Source organism: Anoplophora glabripennis, unplaced genomic scaffold (genome assembly GCF_000390285.2).
Source record: "Anoplophora glabripennis isolate ALB-LARVAE unplaced genomic scaffold, Agla_2.0 scaffold32, whole genome shotgun sequence".
NCBI lineage: Eukaryota > Metazoa > Arthropoda > Insecta > Coleoptera > Cerambycidae > Anoplophora > Anoplophora glabripennis.
This window is the reverse complement of record NW_019416220.1, coordinates 1,598,604-1,624,538: the sequence shown is the minus strand read 5'-3', so window position 1 is coordinate 1,624,538 and position 25,935 is coordinate 1,598,604. Positions and strand designations below refer to the sequence as shown.

At 31.8% G+C, this 25,935-nt stretch overlaps 2 protein-coding genes across 2 annotated transcripts; one reads left to right on the top strand and one right to left on the bottom strand.

Moving 5' to 3' along the window:
* The first annotated feature begins 15,450 nt into the window (after positions 1-15,450).
* Positions 15,451-19,491, top strand: LOC108906265 (lysine-specific demethylase 7B). The gene is made up of 13 exons (XM_018709479.1): positions 15,451-15,610; positions 15,698-15,783; positions 15,849-16,269; positions 16,324-16,612; positions 16,745-16,890; positions 16,945-17,146; positions 17,203-17,412; positions 17,470-17,720; positions 17,776-17,978; positions 18,031-18,115; positions 18,306-18,466; positions 18,527-18,741; positions 19,083-19,491. The coding sequence occupies exons 1-13, from the start codon at positions 15,519-15,521 to the stop codon at positions 19,296-19,298; spliced, it is 2,577 nt and encodes an 858-aa protein (XP_018564995.1). The 5' UTR covers positions 15,451-15,518; the 3' UTR covers positions 19,299-19,491.
* A 3,767-nt stretch (positions 19,492-23,258) lies between these two features.
* LOC108906267 (protein FAM8A1) lies at positions 23,259-24,598 on the bottom strand. The gene is made up of 4 exons (XM_018709482.1): positions 24,115-24,598; positions 23,909-24,062; positions 23,669-23,795; positions 23,259-23,617 (listed from the first exon to the last, which is right to left on the bottom strand). The coding sequence occupies exons 1-4, from the start codon at positions 24,458-24,460 to the stop codon at positions 23,303-23,305; spliced, it is 942 nt and encodes a 313-aa protein (XP_018564998.1). The 5' UTR covers positions 24,461-24,598; the 3' UTR covers positions 23,259-23,302.
* Positions 24,599-25,935: the final 1,337 nt, after the last annotated feature.

Sequence of the window (25,935 nt, the reverse complement as noted above, 5' to 3'; positions counted from 1 at the left end):
GGTTTGCGAGATTTTTAAGATTTTTTCATGAACTACGGCACGCGAACGGAAAATAACCATCCCTACGTGTTCAGCACCCTCAAATACATACAATAAGCCCTTTAAATGACGAATTCATTTTTTTTTGAAAATTTTCATGGGCTAGTCCATCGATTTTTAGAGAAATGTTTTGGGGCTCAGAATAATCTGAAAAAAATCCCACAGACACTAGAGAGCCTGGGGAATCACGGGGTGAAATCAGTTTCTTTCTACCTCTAAGGGGTTGCGAGGTTTTTAAGATTTTTTCACGAACTATGACACGCGGATGGAAAATAAATAAATAATAAATAATCAGTTTATTATCTTGAAAATGTTCATTAAGGACAAAGTAATAAACATTAAACAATGTAACTTCTTTACACGAACTAATGGGATGCGTTTTCTTGTGGATTCGTTGATATCAGCAACAACAAAAGTATACTCCTAGCTCCAGACATAGGATCCGACTCCGAATAGTTTCTTATAGAAATCCTCCTGTAAAAAAAAAAAAACAGAATTATGATCTATTGGAATCTTTAATATTTTGAAAGTGTTTCGAAATTTCATGAAAATTTGGAGATATCTAAAACAGAAGTGTCCTAGTTCGATACTAAATTTAATTTTGAATTAACTTTTTACAAATCTCGTCTCCCTCGTCTTCACTTATACTAGAGGCAATTCGATTACAAAATTGAATTCTTAACTCCCAATAGGTGTCCGTAGAGAAGTTTAATTTGAACAACTTGTATACAAAGATCACGTAGGAATTCCACTTTTTCAAATATTCCCGAAATGGGTAGAGAAATTACAGAAAAACTGGAACAACAAATGTTTTTAGTGGGTCTAAATATGTAATTCTAGGTTTGTTACACTGATAATTTGACACCCTGTACGACGATGATAATTTAGCTAAATAAGGACTTAATTTATTAAAATAGTTGAATAAAGTTTTGAAGGGGAACTAAATAATAAATATTCCTACTTAAAATTTCAGATGTAGTAAAAATATGAAGGTAAATAGACGTTTTGATGTTGGAGAATAAAATATCAGGCGTCGGTGGAGCGAAATTGAAAATACATAGTATAGGTGTGGATAAGCTAGGATTTATTGAAGCGGGAGCTTGCCGATTAGCAATATTTCCGAGTGATTCTCTGAATTATACACTTCGCGCGTTGGCAATTCAGAACAGCTCGGCATTCTTGAAATTGTTTTAATTAGTAAAGGTTTTTTTACCGCGCTCGAATTTACACTGCTGTCTCTTCTGCACATTCAACTTTTATCCGTAAGTGCGCTAATAAAATAATAAACACGATCGAATGATATCAAAACGAAGTGGAATGCGCTGCACCCTTTACTTGTCATAATATTTTGAAAAATTAAAAATGGAAATGCATTTCAGGATAAATCGATACACTGCGGCGAGCGCTTAACGTAAAATTGAGTTCTAGAGTTTAATAATAAGAATTCCATGGAATTAAATAATAATTAAATATATTTCGTCAGCGGAAAATACTGCTAGGTACCTTTAAGGATTAGCATATCCCTTTGCATAAAACGGCCGATTAGCAATGCATGATAAATCACTCAGTATTTGGATGTCGTGTTGTAGCAAATAAATGCTCGAGCACAGACTTTAAGCGCAGTAAATGCGCTAATAGCATTTACATAGGATAAACAAAGCCTACTATTAATCTTATGTACTCTTGACGAGAGCTTTTCGTTAAGAGGATGCTACGCGGAGGATGCTACGCGAAGAACACGCCTCGAGTGTAAACCATTCCCGATTCTCGAATAAAATACTATATTTATCAAGCTACTATTAATCTTGATACTGTGAATAATACAGGTGCTTCATAGAAGCGGTACATTAGGGCAATCCGTGGACACTACCTTTTAAAAGTAAACAAATCGTAAGAGGAGGCGTTGCAGAAAACAATTTAGCCTCTCTCTCATTGGCCATTTCGAAAATAAATCAACGTACTCGCAAATAATCGGAAACGAGCACTCCAAATTAATTAATTAAATGCGTTGATATTTTTTTAATTTTAATTTAGGATGTGAAAGACTCTGGTAAACTTTAGCCACCGAAGCACTCCCCTTAGTCATTTTATCAGCTGCACCTGTTACAGTTGTTGATAGCGCTTACAGATGTACAATTAGTTTAATGGTTGCTTAGATATCTGTCATTATACGTTTCTATAAGCTTGCGTCACTAATTGCACAACGTCTATGTTACATCACACAATGTTTATTAAGAAAACCGAATCCCTTCGTCCCAGCGCAAATGTTGCCGTACCTTACCCCAAACTCAATCTTCCACAGTTTAATTTTCGTTTTGTTCTAACTACATAACTTTACAACTAATCCTGTTTTATTGCCTCGCAATTACCTAATTTGGGTGTTATCAGACGGGGATTCTGACCTTTATTTAAACCTATTTTTATCAAGATCACCTCTGAGGCACAATTCCCATATGACAGAACTCTGACATATTGTAATTAATAATAATTAAACTGAAATTGCTTTTACATACTAAAGAGTATTTTTCAGTTTTCAACATTTGGTAGCCTGAAGTAACAGATGAACTAAAGTGCATCAATTAGTCTCGAGGATGAAGTTTGTCTTATTCTCCTAACATTAGGAACTAAAACAATACTTAATCCACCGAATGCAACATAGTACATATTTACAATGCAACTAAAGTGCATTTTTTTATCTCGAGAGCGAAGTTTGCTTAATCCCTGGGTGAGTAAACGTGACACTTTAAGGACAGCAATGTCAATCCACGGAATATACGACAAAATATTATTTACCAAAAACTAAAGTGCTTTTAATTTCGAGGTGGAAGTTTGTTTAATTTCAAGGGACTCAAAGTGACACTTTAATTTTCTGACGGGCTAAAAGTGATACTTTACATCTTGAAATTAGGTACCTACTACAATAGTACTTTCAATTTAGGGTGTACATCCTACATGAAGGGACTAAAGTGCACCGTTAACCCCTAGGGAGAAGTTTATATAATTCCTAAGTACTAAAGGTAGCAGTTTACTGCTTGAAATTAGGTACTAAAATAGTATTTTTTAATTTACGAAGTATAAAATAATATAAACATACAAAGGGGCTAAAGTGCATCTTTCAATCCCGGAAGTGATCTGTGTTTAATTCTTGTGGACTAAAAGTGATATTACTTCTTGAAATTGAAGACTAAAACAGTACTTTTAATCCACGGAGTATTTTTTAGTTTCAAGAAGTAGGTTGCTCCCGGGAAAACAATAAGCAACACTTTACTAAAACAGTATTTTAAATCAGAGTGTGGAAAATAGTATATTACATACTAATGGACTAAAGTGCATGTTTTAACAGCTAAGTTTGTTTCATTATTGGAGGACTATAAGCAATACTCCCTGTAATTACAGATAAAATAATAAAGGAGTACAAAATAATATATTATATATCAAGGGTTTAAAGTGCACTATTTAATTCCAATTGTGAAGTTTGTTTTATCGTTGGAGAACTTAAAGTGATACTATCTAAAATTTGGGACTAAAATAGTACTTTTAAGCTACGAAGTGCAAAATTATTATTATACGCCAAGGGACTAAAGTGCATCTTTTTAATTCCGAGGATAAAGTTAGAGTTTAATTATTGGGGAACTAAAGATAATACTTTACTTCTTGAAATTAGGGACTAAAAATGTACTTTTAATTTACAATGTACAAAATACTTTATTATATGATGACTAAAGTGCACCTTTTAATCCCGATTGTGAAGTTTGTTTTATCGTTGGAGAACTAAAAGTGATAATTTACTGCCTAAAATTTGAGACTTTTAAGTTACAAAGTGGAAAATTATTATTAAACACCAAGAGACTAAAGTGCATCTTATAATCCTAAGGGCGGTTTCATTCTTGGAGAATAGAAAGTGATAGTTTAATTCCTAAAATTTGAGACTAAAATACTACTTTTAATCCAAGAAGTGCAAAATACTTTACTTCCTGAAATTAAAACAATACTTTAAATCCAGGGAGTACAAACCAACAGACTACACCGCATCGTTTAGTCCTTGACACTATATTCCCTGTTAACCCACTTTTAATTCTTATTTTTCACATATTTTTAGATGTTATAACAATAACTTCTTAGCACTTGACAACTTTAATATCGTGTAAAAGCTAAACCTTCCCTCTATTTAAAACGGAAAAATCTCTATATACTGCCTACAAATTCCCGTTAACGGGAAGAAAATTGGCCATCAAGGGCGCCGTAATATATTTGAAGTATCCAGTTACCTCCCAGGCTAATTTCGCGGTAAAAGTTGAGATTGTTTGGAAGAAATAGAATGAACATAACATAAAAATTAACGTATACATAAGTACTTTTCTCAAGTTAGTGTTTAAATGAGAATGATTGCGGGGAAATTATACACAAGGGCGCAATAGCATAACTGCGCGATGCGTGAGTGTGACCGGGGGTTACGAAGAAAGCTCGATTAAGGAACTTTGGCACGCAACGATCCGCTACGTTTGTGTCTCGTTCGAGCCAAATTACAAGCACCTGCAACCACAGCGACATCGAATTCGCAACTTTTCACCCGTAAGGGGTACGCCTGTACCCTGCCCCACGATGTGCGCCAAAAATAAGTCCTGGAGGAGCCACTCCTAAATTAGGATAATCTACGAGGAGGGTACGAACGAGATGTATCACATTCATTGGGAGTTACTAATATACAGGGTCTGCGAAAATCGTGAACTTATTAAAAGAATACAATGATATAAAAAATATATCGTTCATACTGGAATTTTTATACTATTATTTTCATGGTAATAGTAATGTTTTTGTTTTAAATCAATTCAATTCGATAAAACATTTATTTTTAATTTGTTTCCAAAAAATGACAAATCAAAATTCTAAACCATTGAATTAAAATGTCATCTAACTCCTCTTTAAACTATTTTGAAAAAATTTGATGAAACAAACGAAGAATTTACTGATCTTTCGGAAAAGACCTTGTATTTTATGTTTATATAAGGTTTTATACAGAGTGAAACTTAAATGTGTAAATAAATTATAAATGGGAGTATAATTACCTGGAGCTTTGTCTGGAGCGTTTCCTTTGCCGGGTCTAGTGCGTATTTGTGGGCGGAGCTATCTCAACTTATTTGTATCAGTCTGTACTTGTACACAACTGCTCATAGTACATAAGTGGATAACTAATTTAGAACGGGAAATTTACACCTGAAAACACAAAAAATAACGCTTAATTAGTTTTCATAGTAGGTAATTTAAAATAATTAGGTAAATTTGAATTGGGCAATAATCTTTTGTATTGAGTAAAGCATAATTCTAGGTTTTAACGTTGGGTAATGTGTCGATTTATTATTTGTACGTTCGGTGTTTCTCTTTTAAGTGCTGTTAAGTTTAATTGATTTTTGGTGGTCTATGGTCTAATTAAGGGAAATGTGATATGAATAGTGAAATAGGAGATATATTGAAGGTGAATTTTCTGGTGTGAATGGACATACGTAATTAATAAATAGGTATGGCAAACATCTTTTTGAAATATGTACGCATTATGACAAATGAGCAATATGAGTGGACTGTACAAGAGTTAGCGTTTGCTCATACAAATAGAAGATAGTCAAATGGGTGATTTTTCATTGGAAATAGTCTATTTGGTAAAAAAAATAAGATCAAACGTTCACTCTGCATTCTAAACAACCAAAATAAACACAAAAACTGTATTGTTTATGGTTAAACTCCGGTATAAAATGTTGACATGGTGCGCTGCGAGAGTAATACATATACCGTAACATAGTAAAGAAATTTGTCCTGGAGGGATGATGTTGTTTGTTGAGGCAAACCTTGACGGTAAGATATTTATATATTTGACGGTTCGACGCCCCGGGAAACTTCCAAAGTGTGTATTTTCTCCCCAGGGATACATTGACGGCGCGATTTGTCAGAAGGAAAAGTCATACTAAGTCAACTAACAAGACAACCTGGTCCTTCCACTTGTTTTATTAAGTTTTCATGAGGAACGAATCTGTAATTAAGCCTGATCCGCAAAGTCTCGCAAAGGGTTGTATTTGTTCAATGCAAAAATAATGTAAATGGTGTCTGAGTACACTGCGTGAATAAAATCAGTGTTCTATATTTATGTCAAAAAAATTTATGCTTTACATAGTTACGTCCACTTTAACATTCTTTTCCTACGCAAAACAGATCGGATAAAATCTTTATTCAAAAGGGATCTAATCTGAACAATGGAAATATGATCGACAGGGACCCCGAAATCGTTCATCAAATTAGCTCTAATAATTAATTTAGCAAAATAACATTTCAGGTAATTATTCCAGCACGCTTAAGTGAAAGTGAGGCTTTGATTTTGCACAAATAGAGCGATATCTAAGACGTCAAGTTTTTACCCAACAAACAACATTATCCCTAACAGAAAGCATTTCCTTACTCTTCTAAGTGATTTATTATTGGTTCACTCACTCCGCAATACGTCGAGGATTTCGAGGAGCGGCAGTTATCAAGTTAGCACAATATATTTACCTCGAAAATATTGTTAAAAACCCTCTATCCTGAAAAGACCATTTTGCCCTGAAAAATATTTTTATACATGCAATCAGTGAAAGGGCCAGAGAACCTCTGCTGCACCTCACAAACAGCAATTCACTAGTTTTCTAATTCTCTAAAATATACCTTTTTATAGTCTACTTTAGGCTTTTTGTATAAGCGGATTTCGCGGTTGTATTGGTCATACCTAATTTGTCTATTCTAAAAAATTATATCTAGCTGTTTGAGGGTTAAAACAGATTATTATTTTATATTAGACTATTTTTTATATACATTTTTTGCATTAAATTTTGCAGTCAGTGTAAAACTTATGAATTAATTTCTTTGGTCAAATATTTTCAGAAAAATGAATTTTCAATCCAACCTTTCAAAAATTACAATTTTACTAAACTTTCGAATGGAATCTTATTAAAAACCATAATTTACTGAACTTTGGGTATGTCATTTTAGTTTATAAAAAAACAGCGCGAATTATTAAGTAAAACTAAACTGAAACAGACATTAATTCTGAGTGGAGTAGGAAATTATTTCCTGTCAATTAGCAAAAATTATTTACACATTTTTATAGTTTTGCATAGGACAAACAAATTTCGAGAGCTTAATATTAGTCAAAATATTCACACCCGATTTGAATAAATAAATAAAATCGTAACAAGATATGGCTGTTAAACACGTAACATTTTTATTTTTCATATTTACTACTATTATTAACAATCAGTTTATAAATCAAACCTCAAAAAAAAAAAAACAAAATTTCTCTTTCGAAACATATTTTTTCGTTAAGAATAATAATTTTACGAAAGTTTTGAATTAAAACTAGTCGAAATAATTAAACCTTTTCTCAGTTGTACTTAACTTTACAATGATTAATTAAAAAACATAATTTTACTGAAGTTTCGAATAAAAATTTCAGTTTATTCGAAACATCAGTAAAATTATGTTTTTTAATTAATAATGGGCTCATTCAGCAATTTTTTTTTATTTACTTAACGGAAAGATATTGCAATTTTAAGGTTCTTGACCCCATTGTTAAAAAGATCGCCAAACTTATACCTTTTTACTATTCATTCTATCATAAACAAACAAAGTGTACCTAATATAATATTTTGGCAAAATGGTATTTAAAAGACCTCCAAAAAATTATGTGCTAGTTTATCAAAAAAGCCGCCACTAGTGCTAATTATTAAATAAAACTAGACTAAAAGATTCTATATTCATTCTGTGTGGAGTAGGAGATTATGTTGATGCTAAGGAAATTATTTCCCGTCACTCAGTGAAAAAGGAGTTGATTTTTTAAGGTAATTTGCGACTTTCTTAATAAGTATAATAGGAAATAAATGAGATTATAATATCGTCTGGCGATCAAGCTGAGGTTTTAGGGTAGCTAGGGTTAAAGTTTTCTTACTTTATAACATTATAAATGAGGTAATATCCTTTTGCATTTTGGGTGCATGTTTTAATCTCCCGGCAATAATTAAAAACAACGCTCATTTTGTCTTCGCACAGCTTTCCTCGTTTCGCGTCACCTTGGACAGATGAGCTTTACCCGTTTAACGCAGGAGCTTAAACTCACCTCCATCAATCTCTTATTCTTAAGAAATATCACTCGCTTAAATAACTTTTTTGCAGATAACGCTAAACATCCCATTAGTTTTTTTCAATGTGTTTCGATTAACAACCCCCATCCGCCCAAAAAAGTACCTCAAGTCATTTTAACCCTTAGACGACATAAGGTACAGGATGTAGCAGATATGCTGATGCAATTTTCTATTATCTCCAATAAAATCAGTTCTCAAAAATAGTAGCTACATCAAAGGTGGATGTTTGCATTTATGAATCGAGACCGTTAGTTTATTTTTATGTATGGGCAGTGACTAGTGAAAATCGAGGTATCACGGTAAATCCATAAAAATGATATTTCATTCACGTGTGCAGTTTATATCACGAACATTCGAAAGCCGATACAGCGGGGAATACAAAACCTAGGATGATATGAAATCGTGGTTTAGACGTGGTCGAGTACGAAATAAAGTGATTGCAAGTGGATAAGTGGTTTTGGTTGTAGGTCCGCGATCCATTTATATGGATTGACCGGTAAAAGGAGCAGCGGTCCCGGATGCAACAGCAATGGACCATGAACCGGGCTAGCTGTTCCTTGAAAAAGCATATCAACGCAACGTTTGATTTCAAGACACGACCAGTATTCATAAATCTCCTCGAAATTTGAAATAACACTAATGCGTTCTACAGGGTGATCTTTTATTCCAGCAGCACTCTATCAAATTAAATTGGATACTATAAAATAAATTATTAAATATGTATTTTATATTAAAAAACTTAATAAAAGCAAACAAGTTTATAATAGTTTAGCAAAAGTTTTTAAATCTCACTGAAATCATTCATTAAATTCTGTAATCAAAGCTTTTCAAAAATACAATTATACTGAACTTTCGAATGAAATATTTTCAAACAATTAATTCTACTAACTTTTAAATCGATTCTCCTTAAAAAATTATTTTACTGAACTAAGGATTAAACCTTTTCAAAAAACACAACTCTACAAAACTTTCCAATAAGAATTTAAGAAGATACCGGAAATTATACTTACACCATTTTATATAAATTCCTAAAATGTTAATAGTAGTGTTGCTACAAATATTAATTTAATAAAAACAGAGAAAATACCAGTTTTCCTATAGGGTTGTTGATTAAAATGGAACTGTAAAGTAGATCCTTAATTTTTTCGCCTCCTAATATAAATTACACTGTATGCAGTAATTAAAAAAACTAGATATGAGTTCTCGCTATGTGTCAAAATTGCCAGAATTACTTGTAAATTAATATTTAAAAACCTTTTCCAAAAAAATACAAGATATCACTGAACATTCGAATAATATTCATGAATGATTAATTAAAAAACATAATTTTACTGAAGTCTCGGAACAAAATTTTAATTTTCAGTAAGACATTCTGTACAGAGCTAGTAACGAGTTGACTTTTCATCTACAAGAAGCTATTTTCTAAGTATTTCAGTATAATACCAAACGTTATTCAAATGAGCACAAAGTAATAAAGTAGCAGTTTCGCCACAATGCATTCTGCACTATTCCATTTTATTAGTTCCATTTCGGCATTGTATAGGCATTTAAGGCGGGAAGGTTAACATCTTGGGAGAGAATTTGAAATAAATCCCGACGGCCACGCGGACGCTGTGGCTTTAATTGATTTAATTACATTGTGTTAATTAGGGTGGCTGTTTGGAGGCAATTGAATATAACCCCGGTGCAATTTCGAATAAACCAAAGCCCGTCTCGAGCTGCTACTAGGCATTAAAATCCGTCGTAACTTCCGTTACCGCAAGCACCTACATTTTATTACTAAAATAAATAATTAACATAACAAATTTTGTTAAATAAATTATCGATCCTTAAATGAAATCATAACTTTCGTAGTGTATCTACTTGTTATGGAGGATTTAGTAAACGAATCTATTAATTAATCCTAACAAGGGTCCTTGCGGACTCTTAAAACACGAAACCACTATAGCGGTCTAACGAATTGGACGGTGAATGTAGATCAATTTCAAAGAGTCCATTTGACCGTCTGTGCGTATTGATAGTAGATAACAAGCTTCCTCGCCTGACGCAATACACGTTTGCTCGTTTATCGCAGTTAATAAGCAATTTAAGCGGGTTGACAGGAACCGCAAAGCACGATGCTTACACCCATTACTGAGAGATTACCCCCAGATCCGGTTCTTCAGAAAATACCATACCGACGAAGTCCAGACTTTTAATCAGCCTCGCCTCTCTGCCGGTTCGGTATTTTTTATTCATCTGGGTATTACTCATTCACGGATCAATTTTTCATTTTATTCGCTAGTGTTCCAGTCCCAAAGCTAATCAAAACAAAATATAGTACACTCCAGATTTAGCATTTTCCTCAATCAATTATTCACCAGACTACTGCGTTTCAAAAACTGAAATTCTAAAGGTAAGTAAATGTAATTTTCACTCTCTGAAGTGGGCTGATAGTATTTCCCAAAATAAAATAATAATAAGCTTTTGTGAATAATCCGCTAGAAATGTAAAGATCTATATCCTGTTAAAAGAGAAATTAAAAATATAATCTGCTTTGTCACAACTGCTAACAAAATTTTTCGAAACTATGTATTTTACCAAATACATATTGGCGTTCAAATACCTATAAACTGGTTTTAAAACTAGTAATTTAAAAAAAATTTTCATAATAAATTTGTTATTTTCAACTTCAACTGATATTCTAGTTCAATATTCGAAAAATGTAGGCTACTTCACTTTAATACACGACAGTAGAATTATTTTTTTTTAATGGATTAAAATAAGGTCTAAATTTTCCGTACATTGAATTAGAACTTCAAAAAGTTGAAAATAACAGTTATTTTAAGAAATTCTGTCAAAATACCAGATTTTAAAATCCGTCGCTTTTAAAATGCCTAGAGGTTTTTTAAAAAGTAGCTAGATTGTCAAATCTCTGTTGCATCTAACTAACAAAAAAGTTCGAATAATATGATTTAGCTCGAAATAGTTTGCAAAAAATGTGACAAACTGATAAATAGAAAGTGGAAACCAATTTTGTCGGTGGTTTCAAAACATATGTGCAATAATCCAAAGTAGAATTTATTAGCTGGGTTCAACTTCTGCTAAATATGCTTCTCAATAAAATTTAATTATCTGGCACGCTCTTCGGACGGAAAATAGAAATCCAAAATTTGTTTAAATAATAGTAGAAGGAATAGAAGGCGGTGCCAGGGCCATTTGTTCCCGAAGGGACCGACACATACAAGTTAAAGGCGGCCACTAGTTTCTTCGGATATCCCGAATCTTCATTTACCTAATCGAAGTCCGTTTGGACCGCTTGTCGTAAGGACATTTTCAATCGCAGAGGACAGGCACGTTCCCTAATTTCTATTCAAATTCCACAGATGACCAAAGAAACATTCAGGATATTAGTTGGAGTTAAGAAGAAAGTATATTTGGATCCTCATTCGACTGACACACTTCCACCGAGTTTATATTTAAGTACCTACTGTTTTTCTTATAGGTGAAAATTTGTTCTACTTGCTTTTTATTTTGGAATATTCAGCGTAATAATAACAAATAAAAGTATAGTTTACAAAACAAAAACTCATATATTTTGTTTCAAAATATATAAAAAAAATTATTTATTGAAGAAGCAGTAATCATTTATTTATTTATAACGTGCAGTATTAAAATAAATGTATACTACATATACACATGGTGATCAATCATAAGTGATTTCCCACACTAATACTAACTCACTTCTTATAAAACTTAAAAAAAAATTAAATATAAAAGTTGTACAGTCCGTACAATATTTGTTGAGATATAATGACAAGAAAATTATGATAACTAACAATTTAGCGGGACAGAGGCGCGCCTTGAAATTTTCTGCGGAATTATAAAATTTAAAGTCTGTTGTAAAGAGAATTGTAAGAGCTTTCAAAAGAAATATTACTCAACCCTCAATGTCATTTAAATATTTTGGGGTGATGCTTACCCTTGCTTGGGGGTGAAAGTGGTGGAGTCAAAAATACCAGCAAAGAATGTCCCCCTTTAATCTAAAATCGACGGGTCTGAGCGTTTTTCTACAATCTTGACGCAGTTCCTGAAAATGACTCTGTTTCGTTTTCATTTGGCCACCCTGTATATTAAATTCATTTTTAAAACAACTAAAGATAAACTTTCTGACTTTATTATAATGCCCCATTTCACGTGTATACTTATTTAAGCTGATACAATAGTTTCTTCTTGTCTTCAACATCAGAAACATCATATGCATTTGATACAATAGTTTGTAGGTTTGTTTTTAATTTGCGAGGTAAATATTCAATATTGTAGTCATGTGAATATCGTGATTCCTACTTAATTACAAGGATTTTGTATTTGAGTACTTTTTGAATGTTGTATTCAGGGTTCAAGTAATCATGGATACTTCTTTCAACAAGTATTCAATATTCATGAACTGAATACTTTTTCTATATTCATAATCCACAAGCGTATCCATACAAATCCCTACTAAGAGGGTATGTTAAAAGTCACATGTTAGTAGGACATTTTATTTTAAACATAATATATTTTAAACAAAACGTATCATATTTTAAATAACAAACCTCAGTTATTGCTCTAATGAAAAATAATTATTGACTTTAAAAAACGTACTATTCGCTTACGACATACCACACTCAATTACACCTTTCAAAAACGGTTATTTGGACAAAAATTAGTCCATGGGCTGCCGACCGCTGAAACGAGATGCAATATTTCCGATTTTTATGACTCTTTTTATACATATAAACTTCTTTTTGAATGCATTGATGCCAGTCTCCGTAGCTTTTGTCTTCTCGAATATGTTTCATGACATTTTCATTGAAGTGAAAAAGTTTTCTCGAATAAAAACTCTCAAGGGTCCAAACGCATCACAGAAATCTCAAGAGTAGATGAGGAAGAACTTGCGTTGAACCAAATTAGAATTTGTACCAATACAATTATGTATGCAAGTTATTATTTGTTACGTTGTCTTGAAATTTACATTTGAAAATCAGTCTTATTTAAACTAACAAATTTATGACTTCCAATCATATACTTATTCAACATTTTTTATATTTAATTAAAAATACAATTTTTTATGCTTTATGAAATACGTTAAATGCACAATTTATTTCGCATATTACTGAATATTTGAATATATCTGCATTAAAAAGGATTTTCAATAAAATATGTGGATATTTATATAGACATGTTTATACTTATTTCTTTCTCTAGTGGTGTTATAGACACAGTTACTAAATATAGTAAAGTTTAAATGCACTATCAGTGACATCTTGTAGTTAGTAGCAGATGTGCAAAAGATTGAAGTTACATCTAGGTACAAAGGCTTTTCGGAAACTGTGATCGTATTAATCCGATCAGTGGGATCATCTTGCTCGAAAAGTGAACCAGTTGTGTTTAAAAAAAGTTAATCAATTCTATGTATAGACTTCTACTGCTCGTGCTATACATTCGGAAACATTGTCAGGAGTCAGACACTCCCGCTTCCTTAAAATGCAAAAACAATAGTGTATTTATTTAATCTCAAATTATAGTTTCCAAAAACCATACAGTAAAAATTATTTTTTGTTAATAAATTTTTCAATAATTCATACATTTTAATACAAAACAGAAAAATTATGAGTTGAAATAACATGTGCTGCCATCTGTTTATAAAAAACAAGGGCTATACCTGTGCATCTGTGAATGCACTATATCTGTACAGATAACTCCTTTCTTACAGACAGCAGTATATCTTTTTTTTTATAAAGATATTTTCCATTTGAATAATTTTGATGAGAAACATTGATTTTTTACTGAGGTTTGGAATTATAAGATGATTTCTACACGTTCGTTACTGACTAGCTATGGCCAATGTTTTAAAAAACTATATAACTAAACTATACTGTTCGTTCACACGGTACGGATTCGGTTGTTTTATGGAAACGATAAAAATATCGAACGAAAATATTAAAATAATGGCCTCAATTCAATACAATTTAACTACCGTTTCGTATAAATATCGTGCTATATAATGACGAGTTAGTTCTGGACCATATCTCCTAGATGGCAGTAACCAAAATATGTTTAAAATACTTTGGATAGTTTTCGTATTCTTTGAGTGTGTTGTGTTCCCTATTGTTATTTGTATGTTATGTACGTACAAACTGTCTTAATCAATGGCTGTCCGAAATATTTTACACAATGATCCCCGCATCTAGAAGACGTAGTATAGAATTAGAATTACTGTGGGCTCTTTAATTATACTTTTATAAACAATGCTAAGACGCAACATTTAATCAACAAAATTTAATGACTGAAAATATAACACTACATACGGAAATGCACTAGCACAAGCTCATCTAGGTATTTAACACACAAAATTATAACTTAGGTCAACCCTTAATTGCAGAGAAAATTGCAAAACCGTTATATTCATACACTTCATTACTGCTAACACTAACAGTACCTACTAATAGTAATAGAATCTCTAACGGTATGTACCTACTTCTTATAAAAATATCTAATAAAAAAATAAAGATAAAAAACCAATGGAACATAACAATATGACGGACGAAAAATTTTAGTGCCAAGATCTATGATGAAATATTCAGTTTTAATTTGTATCCTTACAATTTTGTTCCTAATACACAAATTGATTATATGATAATTTAAATAAATTATAAATAATTGCATATTTTATATTTCAAGATAGATATGAAGAGAACAAATACCTATATAACTGCTTAATTAAATCAGCAATTTAAAATAAAACAATTCATAGACTACCTATTGTCATTTTCATAGAATTGAATCAAAATCTAAAATAAAATTTTATCATGCATTAGGTAGGTGTATCTCAAAAAGCAATGTTTTTAAATATTTATTTAATCGTTAATGACCAAAGTTGATTAAGAAATCTTTAATTAGCCTTATAACAAATTAGATAAAGTTAATTATGTAGATATTTATTTGATGTTTCAATTTATATCCGATAATACTTTCGAAGTAATGAAAAAACTGTCAATTTGGAATTCGAATAAATAAAAAATCAGAAAAGTATTTTTTTCTAAATTTAAAGTAATTATAATTAAGTTAAAATTTATTACATAAACAACTAATGGAGTAATTGAGATTTCCGAGTTAATTAAATTTAACAATTAGTATTCATTTTTTCATTAGGACAAATGATCACTTTTAGTTATTTTTAGAATTGATGTTGGTGCTTCAGCGAGTGACAAACAAAACAACGTCAAAATGTTTCAAGCACAACATTCATTTCCATTAGAACATCATTCAGAAACAAACTATATAACTAATCATTATACAATGGAAGCTTCTTACTGTTTATGTGGTCGACCCTACGATCCAAATATTTTTATGATACAGTGCGACGCTTGCAAAGATTGGTTCCATAGCAGGTAAATAAACAAACTATAGTTTTTGCAATATTGCTAAGTAGGCTCTTCTGTATCTCATAAAACCAATGTTTATAATCTTTATTGTAGCTGCTGTAATTTTCAAGAATACTTGGCCATTGAAATAGATAAATATCATTGCCCGAGATGTGTTCCAACATTCGGCCCGTCCATAAGTAAGACTATCCAGCTAGTTTATAAAAGTATGGTACTCTAATAAATCTCTTATTTTATTTTTCAGATAAGCCAATTCGAAATTGGCATCGTCATGAATTTTGGGACGAGAATGCATTAAATAAATCGGTACAGACAGGTACTGCAGTTTTTATCAGAGAATTATGTGCTAGACATTTTGCACCGGAAGGAGAAGTTGTTGTACATATGCGTGGACAACAACTTACAGAAACCTTTTTAAAAACGCATGGATTTAATAACCCAGTTGTCATAGATAATAAAGATGGATTAGAAATGACTTTGCCACCAGATAATTTTAGTCTCTACGATGTAGAATCTTATGTTGGCGGAGATAAAGAAATTGATGTAATTGATGTGTGTCGTCAAACTAATATAAAAATGAAATTACGTGAGTTCGTCGAATATTTTAATAGTTTAAATCGTACACGAGTGTTTAACGTTGTTAGCTTAGAGTTCTCAAATACAGGGTATGTATAAAAATTACTTAATAGTGAAAAAATAATATTGATATATTATTACAGATTAGCAAATTTAGTCGAAGCTCCATTTATAGCACGAAAATTAGATTGGGTTAACACTGTTTGGCCACCTGATTATGCAGGAAAGCCGCAGGTTCAAAAATATTGTTTAATGAGTGTAAAAGATTCTTACACAGATTTTCATATCGATTTTGGTGGTACGAGCGTTTGGTATCATGTTCTAAGGGGAGAAAAAATATTTTATTTTATTAAACCTACTCCAGCCAATCTTACTCTTTATTCACAATGGATGACATCTTCTAATCAAAGCGAAACTTTTTTTGGGGATCAGGTTGGTTAACATAACCTCAAAAGTTATTTTTGTAATGAGAATAAGTATTGAATGTTAATTTTCATTATGATGGAATCAGTTCAGTACAATTTGTTAGTTGTTATCTCAAGCATGAATTAATATACATTTTAGGTTGACCAATGTTTTAAATGTGTTATACGACAAGGTCAAACAATGCTCATCCCAACAGGTTGGATCCACGCTGTTTATACACCGGTTGATTCCCTTGTTTTTGGTGGAAATTTTCTTCATAGTCTTAATATAGCCATGCAGTTGAGGTAAGTGTGCTGTTAAAATTTGTAAGTAGTTTTTAATAAGGACAAAATTTTTAGTTGTTACGAAATTGAGAAAAAGACTAAAACTGAGAAAAAATATCTTTATCCTAATTTTGAAATGATCAATTGGTTTGCTGGTGCCTATTTACTTGAACAAATAATTGAAATTAACCTTGAAGAAAGTAGATGTCCGGAAAATTTGTTGATAGGATTAAAAGCTCTTCATCATTCTTTGAAACACTGGAACAATGAGAAAGACGTAAGTGTTGACAGCAGTTTTAATTAAAAATCGACTGTATATATATTTTTTGGTAGTATAATATGGCAGTAAGAGAACAAATGCCGTTTACACTGAACGTACCCAAACTGCTTAAAGATATTGGTAAAGAAATACGTCATGCTGAAAGATATATAAACCATTTGAATCCTCCAAAACCTGAACGGGAGTCAAAGCGAAAAAGAAAAAAGCCGGTAAATAAAGATTTTGTTGATTATTCTCTTTCTCCAAAAACAGCTGCAATTGACGTAAGTATTAGTTAATCCTCACATTTATTGACTAATTTATGTAAACACTTATTTTAGTACATGCCAGTACATGAACCGCCATTAACAGTGAAGTACCCTCGACAATCACCGCTTAAATTGACCCTTCCAAAACCTGCGTTATATCCCTACGAAAGAACAAGTAATTTCTCAGAACAAGGCTCAGCGAGTTCTACTATACCCCATAACAATATCGAACACCAGTGGGGTTTACCAGTTATACCTTTTGATCGCCCCCAAGAAACTGTTGCCATACACCGTGGTGGAGCTGTTCTCAAGTTTAAATTGGGGTAAACATTTCAACAATATTTGTGAAAATAAATTGTATTTAATTTTATGTTTTAGGACAAAAGATATAATACCACAAAATGTAACAAATTCAACACCTGTCAACGAGTTCAACTTTGGTGATGGATTAATAGGAAGTTCAGAGGACATATATGATTTTCATGACGATAGTGATAGAGACGAAGACTGTTTTAATTTTACAATAGATGAAACTCCACCGAAAAAACAAAGAAAGTCTGGTATCAAAATGCGTTTACCAGGTAAACTTGTCCAATATTGTAATTGTATTTCAATTAACAAAATATTTTACAGTAAAAACAAAATTATCCCGTTTGGAAGAGGGAGAAGGATCAAATGGAATAGAATCTCTAATACAAGCTTCAGCCTTATCTGTGCCGTAAGTATTATTTTCTTTAAGTTTTGATGACCTAGTGACGCATTCCCAATATTTTTTTCTAAGTGCCGAAAAGCTATTAAGTTATTGCTTTATTTTTGCTCTATACACTACTAGGTGCTGCGATATGAATGTCACATGGCACGTTATTGCAACTTCAGTGTCTCACAATATGTCAAGCAAATTTTTTTAGGAGGCCTATGGAAGGCGGAACATCTCCTTCTACTCAAGAAGCTATAGCTGGTATGCTCTCTATCAGCCAAACTTGGCAACCTGGCAAGACTCAGCGAAGAAAATACAGTCACAGTCCTGTAGAGGAGAATGTTAATAATGTCCATCAAGATGACGATTACAGTAAGATATTTTTTATTATAAAAGTTGAATATCTCTGGAAACTAATTATACTTGTTTTAGTTTACCCATCCTTAGACAATTCTGATGATGAAGACGTACATATTTTCAAGCCAAGAGGTAGATCCAAAGTCGATGAAGCTTGGAATCCAAAAGCAAGAGTTGGACCTTTGCTACCAAAAATGAATCGCCCTGCTCGCGAGGGTACGAAAAAACAGTGTGTTGAAAAAGTACTTGAAGCTGCAGCAGCTCGAAGAGTCAACGATTCACCAGAAAAAGTATGTCGTAGTTTATAGAGATGTGAAATATTAAAATTCATTTTATTTTCCGTTGAGTAAAAACAATAAATAAATATCTAAGTACACTGAGATTATCATTGGCAATAGCCATAAAGTCCTATCAGGAAGGGAATGACATATTTAAATTGCTTTTATAGACATTGTAAAAGAAAGATAAGACATAGTTCCGTTAACAAGCAATAATTACTGTATTTTATTATAAAGTAAATACTTTGATAATATTGCAATAAATTAAGTGCATTTTCTCAATGGATAAAGTACAAGACCTTATCAAAGTCATCAACTTGAAACTAATTAATATAAATTCACATGGATTTTAGTCCCCAAAGAGGCAGTACCGTCGTAAGAAAATTAAACCAAAGTTAGAGCTAAGAAGCCCATCGACCAGTGCTACTTCTATACCTAGTACCTCTACTACCCACACAACTGCCATTAATGCAAGTAGTAGTGGAAACCCACCAAAACCTCGAAAGGGTATGAAGACTGTAAAACAACGATTAGGTAAAATCTTAAAAATTCATAAAATGATACATTAATATATTGAATGTTCTATCATATAATTTATTGTTGTTTATTATCTTTGAAATCTCAGTATTCTTATTCTTTTATTTTATTATTTTATATTTTTATTTTATTTCGTAACATTCCGTTTCTTAATATTTGAAATGCAACGAAATTATTTTTTTATTATTTTTCAAGGTATAAAATATAAAGGTTATAAATCATGATTAAAAAAAAACTGTTATTTTATCAGTGCATTATTTTTATCATTTTATTTTAATGTTTTATATTTAAAAATGGATTTATTTTGGTTTAATAGCCAATTAGTTTTCAGCAATATTTGACATTATAGGCGTTATTGTGGTAAACAATCATGAAAAGATGTTCACTTACATTAATGTTGTATTTAACAAATGCTTGATTTTAAGCAAAATAAGACTGAAAATTGTTAGAGAATATGTAAAACGGTTTATTAACTGTAATTACATTATTAACTGTTTCAATATACTGAACATTTTTATGAAAAATATTTATTTACTCCTTCAAATTGTGTTGATATGAATTTTATTGAATTGTATATTTATTCAATACATTAGCAGCTGTATTTATACGGGTAGTATGTATTTGAAGAATTTGAAATGTATAAAATCTATCTGAACATATACTTCTACATTTGCTTGGTTGAATACTTGCAGTGCCAGTTTAAGTTTTACCTCTTAGTGATGAGACAAACTATGTAAGTTATTTTAATTACATTTGAAGAAATTCAATTTAAAAAAATATTTTGCCATATATAAGTTGTAATATTTTTTGTACCTGACATAGTAATTTAGTTTTTAGTTAAATATTAATAGAAATGTATAAAAATAAAAAACAATAACGTAGATTTAGGTTAGATAAACGATTTAAAAACTGTAAGGACATTAGACAAGGAATTAATGACGCTCATATTAGAACACGAGTGTAAATTCAAAGGTGTAAAAAAATATTTCGTCTCGAATGTTTCAAATTTGGTTTATATTTAATAATATTGGCTGTTCTTCTTTCCTAATCTAATGTGACAATGCCAGAGCAAATATAAAATGCAGACGATTTTGTTATGCCCTTCTTATATTTAAGGATTCCTTTAGAGGTCTTAAATTTGGCACTGATTGAAATTTGTTTAGCCCAATATATTTTATACCTTATTTATCAGGCAGATCCTTCAGTAAACTCAATTTTAGTTAAAAATTTTCAAACCCACGTGAGATGGATAATGCTTGATGGTGTAATATATGTATATTCAAAATTTAGGGTATTGTAATCAGGGAAATTTAAATTTAACTCTATTTTGTTAAATGTACATAAAAATTGTTCATTTCTGTGATCTTGCAAAATCAAATTTTGCATTTAGTGTAATTTGTAATTAATTTGTTAATTATATAAGATGTAAATTAATAATTATATTGTTTTGACTGTGTATTCACCGTTTTACTATTATATTTGAGTTTATAATTAATTAGTTATTTTAATATATAATCAATGTGAATATGTCAGTACAAACACTTTGTCATTAAAGATCAGTTTGTTCCTTAATTATATGTTTTCACATATTGTCCTGTGAATTCACAAATCACCGAGATAGTATGTTAGAGTTTTCACAAAAATTAAATTTATATAAAATAAAAAGTATGCATTGCAATTTCTTGTTTTGTTTTCAACATTTGAAATTTCCACAACTAAAAATTATTTATATGAAACCGGTAGGTATTTTACAGTACATATGTATTAATATGTAGATTGTTTTCAAGCCATGGGATTTCCCAGTAGCTCTTATTTTGAAACTAGTATTTGAAGTATTTTTACTGCCAATCACATCATCACTTTTAATATACAGGGTGTGCCATTTAACACTCCCACTGCCAATAACTCCGAAATGAAGAAATTTATTTTAGTTCCGGAAATTGGAGTTGTTAGGTCCTTCGAATAGCTTTAAATTGTAGTTAGAACTGTTAGTTCATACCTTTCTGTATAGATGGCATGGCGACACTAAAAATTTTTTTGATCCCGGGAACGTGGAAATGCAGTCCATCTGAAAGATTGTTAAATTTTGAATAATTTTTATAATATGAAGTTTTTCCCTATATTTACTTGTTTTCGTGATATGTCAACTTCAATATGCAATGTATGATGTAACAGGAAAATCTATTATTTTATCTAAATCACACTGACAGTAGCGGCTCGTGACATTGAGAATATGTGAAACATATTCATTGATTGACTAAAAAGAAAAAAAACCGTAGTTACGACAACCTTGCGTGACGTTCCCAAAATGATTAAATCCCTTCTTATTCCACACGCCTTACTTCACACCCACAATTATACACGGCATACAGAAAAGTTTTTATTCCGAATACCATTCATTCCGAAACTTCCGAACGTACACGTCTTTTGACTTCCCCTTTTTTCCATATCGAGAGAATAAAGCACAGGTCTCTCGCAATTTAAAAAATCCTTTTTGTCCTCAATTTTCCATCTGGAAAATGGCGTTTGCAATAAAATACATACTGGATCATACACAGGAAACATTACAATTATTATACAAAACAAATATTAACTAAGAACCGTTATAATCGTGCACTGGGCGACGCGTATCGTATAAACTGTTAAAGGTAGGCGATGGGCGATGCACGATGCTGCTTCAATTTCTGCGTCACTCGTTCCCCCATGACGTAGTTTAATCCCATGTTGGCCGCGTCGTTGCCATGACAACCACTGTAAACAACGCTACGAAGAGAAGCAGAATATAGACCGTTTCAATCTGCGTCAATTGCGTATACTATACGTTGTATGGGCGCAAATGCGGCCTGCCTAATAATAATATACCGCCTGCTCTCCCGCACAAGTCTCCGACTTATGGGTAATTCTCGTTGTTAGAATGAGTAGAGATATAATAATAATTATTATTATTAAGTTAATGTTCGCGCTCAACGAAGGCAATGTTCTTTTAGAAAGCGTTCAACGCGCCACTATTCCGTTTATTTCTGTGTATTAAACAAACAAACACAATACATTTTCAATATAGAATTATACCTAAATTATAAAATTTATATAAAATTAAAAATAATTTTAGGTGAAGCGGTGCATCACTTGCATCACCTGACGAGCCGCCACTGCACACTGAGACAAAATATTCTTTTAAAATATTGTTATAATGACTATTCACGCCACATACTAAATGACAAACAATAAACTATAAAAAAACAAATGATCAACTACAGAAAACAAATTGTACAATGGTAAATCTAAATTGTAATTATTGGAAAACTAATATGTGTCATCCGTCATTGTTTCATTTTAAACAAATGTCATGAGCCACCTATGACTACAATTTTAATTACATTTGATAAAATACGGTTCGTCTCTGCCACTTATAAGATTTATTACCATTGTACAATTTTTGTTTCTGTAGTTGATCATTCGTTTTTTTTATAATTTATTGTTTGTTAGTTAGTATGTGATGTGAATAAAGCCATTATAACAATATTTTAAAAGAATATTTTGTCTCGGTGTAATTTAAATAACATAATAGATTTTCCTTTTACATGATACATTGTATATTCAAGTCGACATATCTAGAAAACAAGTAAATATAGGGAAAAACTTTATATTACATAAATTACTCAAAATCTATCAGATGGACTGCATTTCTACGTTCCAGGGGTTAACAAATTTTTTAGTAGCGCCACGCCATCTATACAGAAAGATTTGAACTAACAGTTCTAACTACAATTTGAAGCTATTCGAGGGACCTAACAACCTCAATTTCCGTACCTAAAATAAATTTCTTCATTTCCGAGATATTGGTAGCGGGAGTGTTAAATGGCACACCCTGTAGAGCTGCTTGAAAATTTTGAATAAACAAAACTAAGAAATAAAATATATTAAAATTTATTATATATTTTTTAAACAAAACTGAAATCTTTCTTGGTCTCCAACAGATTAAAATAACAGGATAAAACAACATATCACATATATTTTGGCCGTTATTTATAACGATTTATATTGTAGAATGATACACCATAAATTCTTGATGATACTCTACAACGATACTATTAGACATCATATCATAACTCGTTCGATTATGAGGAAATATGTAAAATGCCACGCACAGTGGTAGCAATAAACCAACAAACAGATTTTTCATGGCGGCTCTCGTCAATGATTTCTGCCAACCTAAAGGAGCTGCGCCGGTTGCTGATATCGTTTCTGTCATTCTGCCTGGAACTGGAGACATATTTTCTACTGTTATCACCATTAAACCCATATATCTTTTACCCGGTGTTGCAAAAAATTTTCCTTTTAAAAAATAAGTCTAAAACGATTTTATGGAAATTTAAATTATTTCAAAATATTTAGTACAAACCTCATATGTACAAACTATTAAACGGTGTAAAAACTCTAAAGTCAGCCATTCAATCGCCATCGGCATGGCTACCTCTGGATTTTCCAGATTTTTTTGGAATGATTCAAATCCATAGAATTCCATATCTCTAAAAAGTTAATTTCATAAATTTTTAAAAATTGAACCTACTGTATTATTTGTAATGAATAATTTTGTTGTCAAAGAGAATGTCCTGAAATGGCTTTAAAAGTAGTTACTTACATTATATCAAAACTTTCTAATAGGATAAAAGTTAAGGCCATTTTTACAAGAAATAAAATAAAAAAATCCATAAGTTCTGCAACCATTCTTTTCCACAGTGGTGGAATAACAAATTCATAAGTACTGGGTCTTTGATTAGTTTGTGAAGAGACAGCTACAAAAAACTATAATAAGCATAATCCCCTTAAAGAATAAATCAATTATACTTGTAGCATAAGGAGGATTAACACCATTTCTATTTGCAGCTGTGTGTCTTTGTCGCAAAATATTTTGTAAACTTTCATTCCATAAATTTGCCTGTGCCAGAGTGGCATTTATATTATTTAGTTGTTGTTGTTGCAACAGCTGTGGATTTACATGATTTCCCTCAGTGTTTACATTATTAAAAGGAAATCCAGAACACGCATTATAATGCGACAACCTTGCTTCATTTAACCACTTTCTTAATTTTTTTAAATATTCTTCACGTTCTTGTTTTAATTTAGCCCATTTTTCATCTTCACTTGCTTCGTTAACTTTGTCGTTATCTTGTGGTATCTGCGCTTCTGCCATAACTACTTATCGCACAAATAAATAACAGATTTCACTTTCACATTTCTTTGACAGTAGGTATTCGTTTTGGTTGCCTTTCGTCTTTCGTCAACCTCGCACCTCACCCCACTTCTTCCAACATAAATAGATAACTCGGATAGTAAATGTCACCGATATAAACAAACGATTAGACACGCTAAAGCTAAAGCTACATCGTCTAGTTGGTTAAGGTGGATATATTCTAAATTTTAATTTTAAACGAATCATCTGAGAACACATTTACTTTTCAGTGAATTATTAATTTTTCAATAGGCGGTCAAAATAGCTTTTTAAATGTGATATCTACATTTTATAGATTTTCAACTCCCCAGCAAAATTATATATTTTAATGTGATGAAACAGAATTTATGTAAATAAACATAACATTGTTTTTATGGATTAAAAACAGAATATTAAGTCACAAGTAAATTTTTATAATAGACAAAACAGTAAAATATAATCGCTTCATAAAATTTTAATAAATTTGTTTGTAATGCGGAGTTCGCAGAACTTCGACTGTGGGGCGCTACACATAATTCAACCAATCATCAAGTTTAACTTCGTGGATAAACTTTGATGCTTGTGAAGCTGACTTAACCATAAGTCAAGATGCGCAAGTGATGCAGAGTACTTCGAAACATTTTAGTTCCTAAATAAGTATCCTTGCAGAGACAACCCAAGGGTTGTCTCTGATCCTTGTTTTTCCTTGCCTCCTCGCGCATCTTTTCCAAAAAAGTTTTATACTCTAGAACTGTACCCACATAATGTGAGGTTAGGATTTCTGAATATGTTTCATGAAGATTATTTGCGCCTATTAATTATTTCATTTGCGGCAATTATTTATACAATAGCTGAAATTTATATTTGGTTGAAATTTATGATTTGGCTCTGGATTTTGGCTTTTGGATATTTGGCTCTGGATTTTGGCTCATAATAAAAATAAAAATTATAAAAATATTAAGTGCTTATGTGTTCTCGGAAATGTTCCAATTATTTATGTTGGAGTATTTAGAGAGTAGAACAGTATAGGTTTGAGGAACAACACTTCAGGAGCTATTTCTAAGATAATTGGAAAGCAGCTTATGATTACAAGTCCTCATGCGTGCGTGGTCACAGATCCGTTGTAACGTTATAACACGTGAACATTAAGATCCAATCCAATAATTGCGCCACTACCCTACCCAACCATACCACACATAAACATGACACCACCCCCGGGGTTTACACAGACGAGCCGGCGAAGCAAGAAGAGCGCTAGAAGAAAGGGCCCTAACCGGCGGGGCCCAGCCAGGACAAAAGGAGGTCCCACAAAGCGCCTACACCGGCCGCATTTGCGGTCGGGGTAGACGACGGATGGGGCCCACCTACGAAGGCTGTCCAGGCCTACACGAGATGAGGCAGGATAAAGAGGGATAATCCCCCTCGATCCCAAATCATTGAGGCCAATTTCTAGCCAT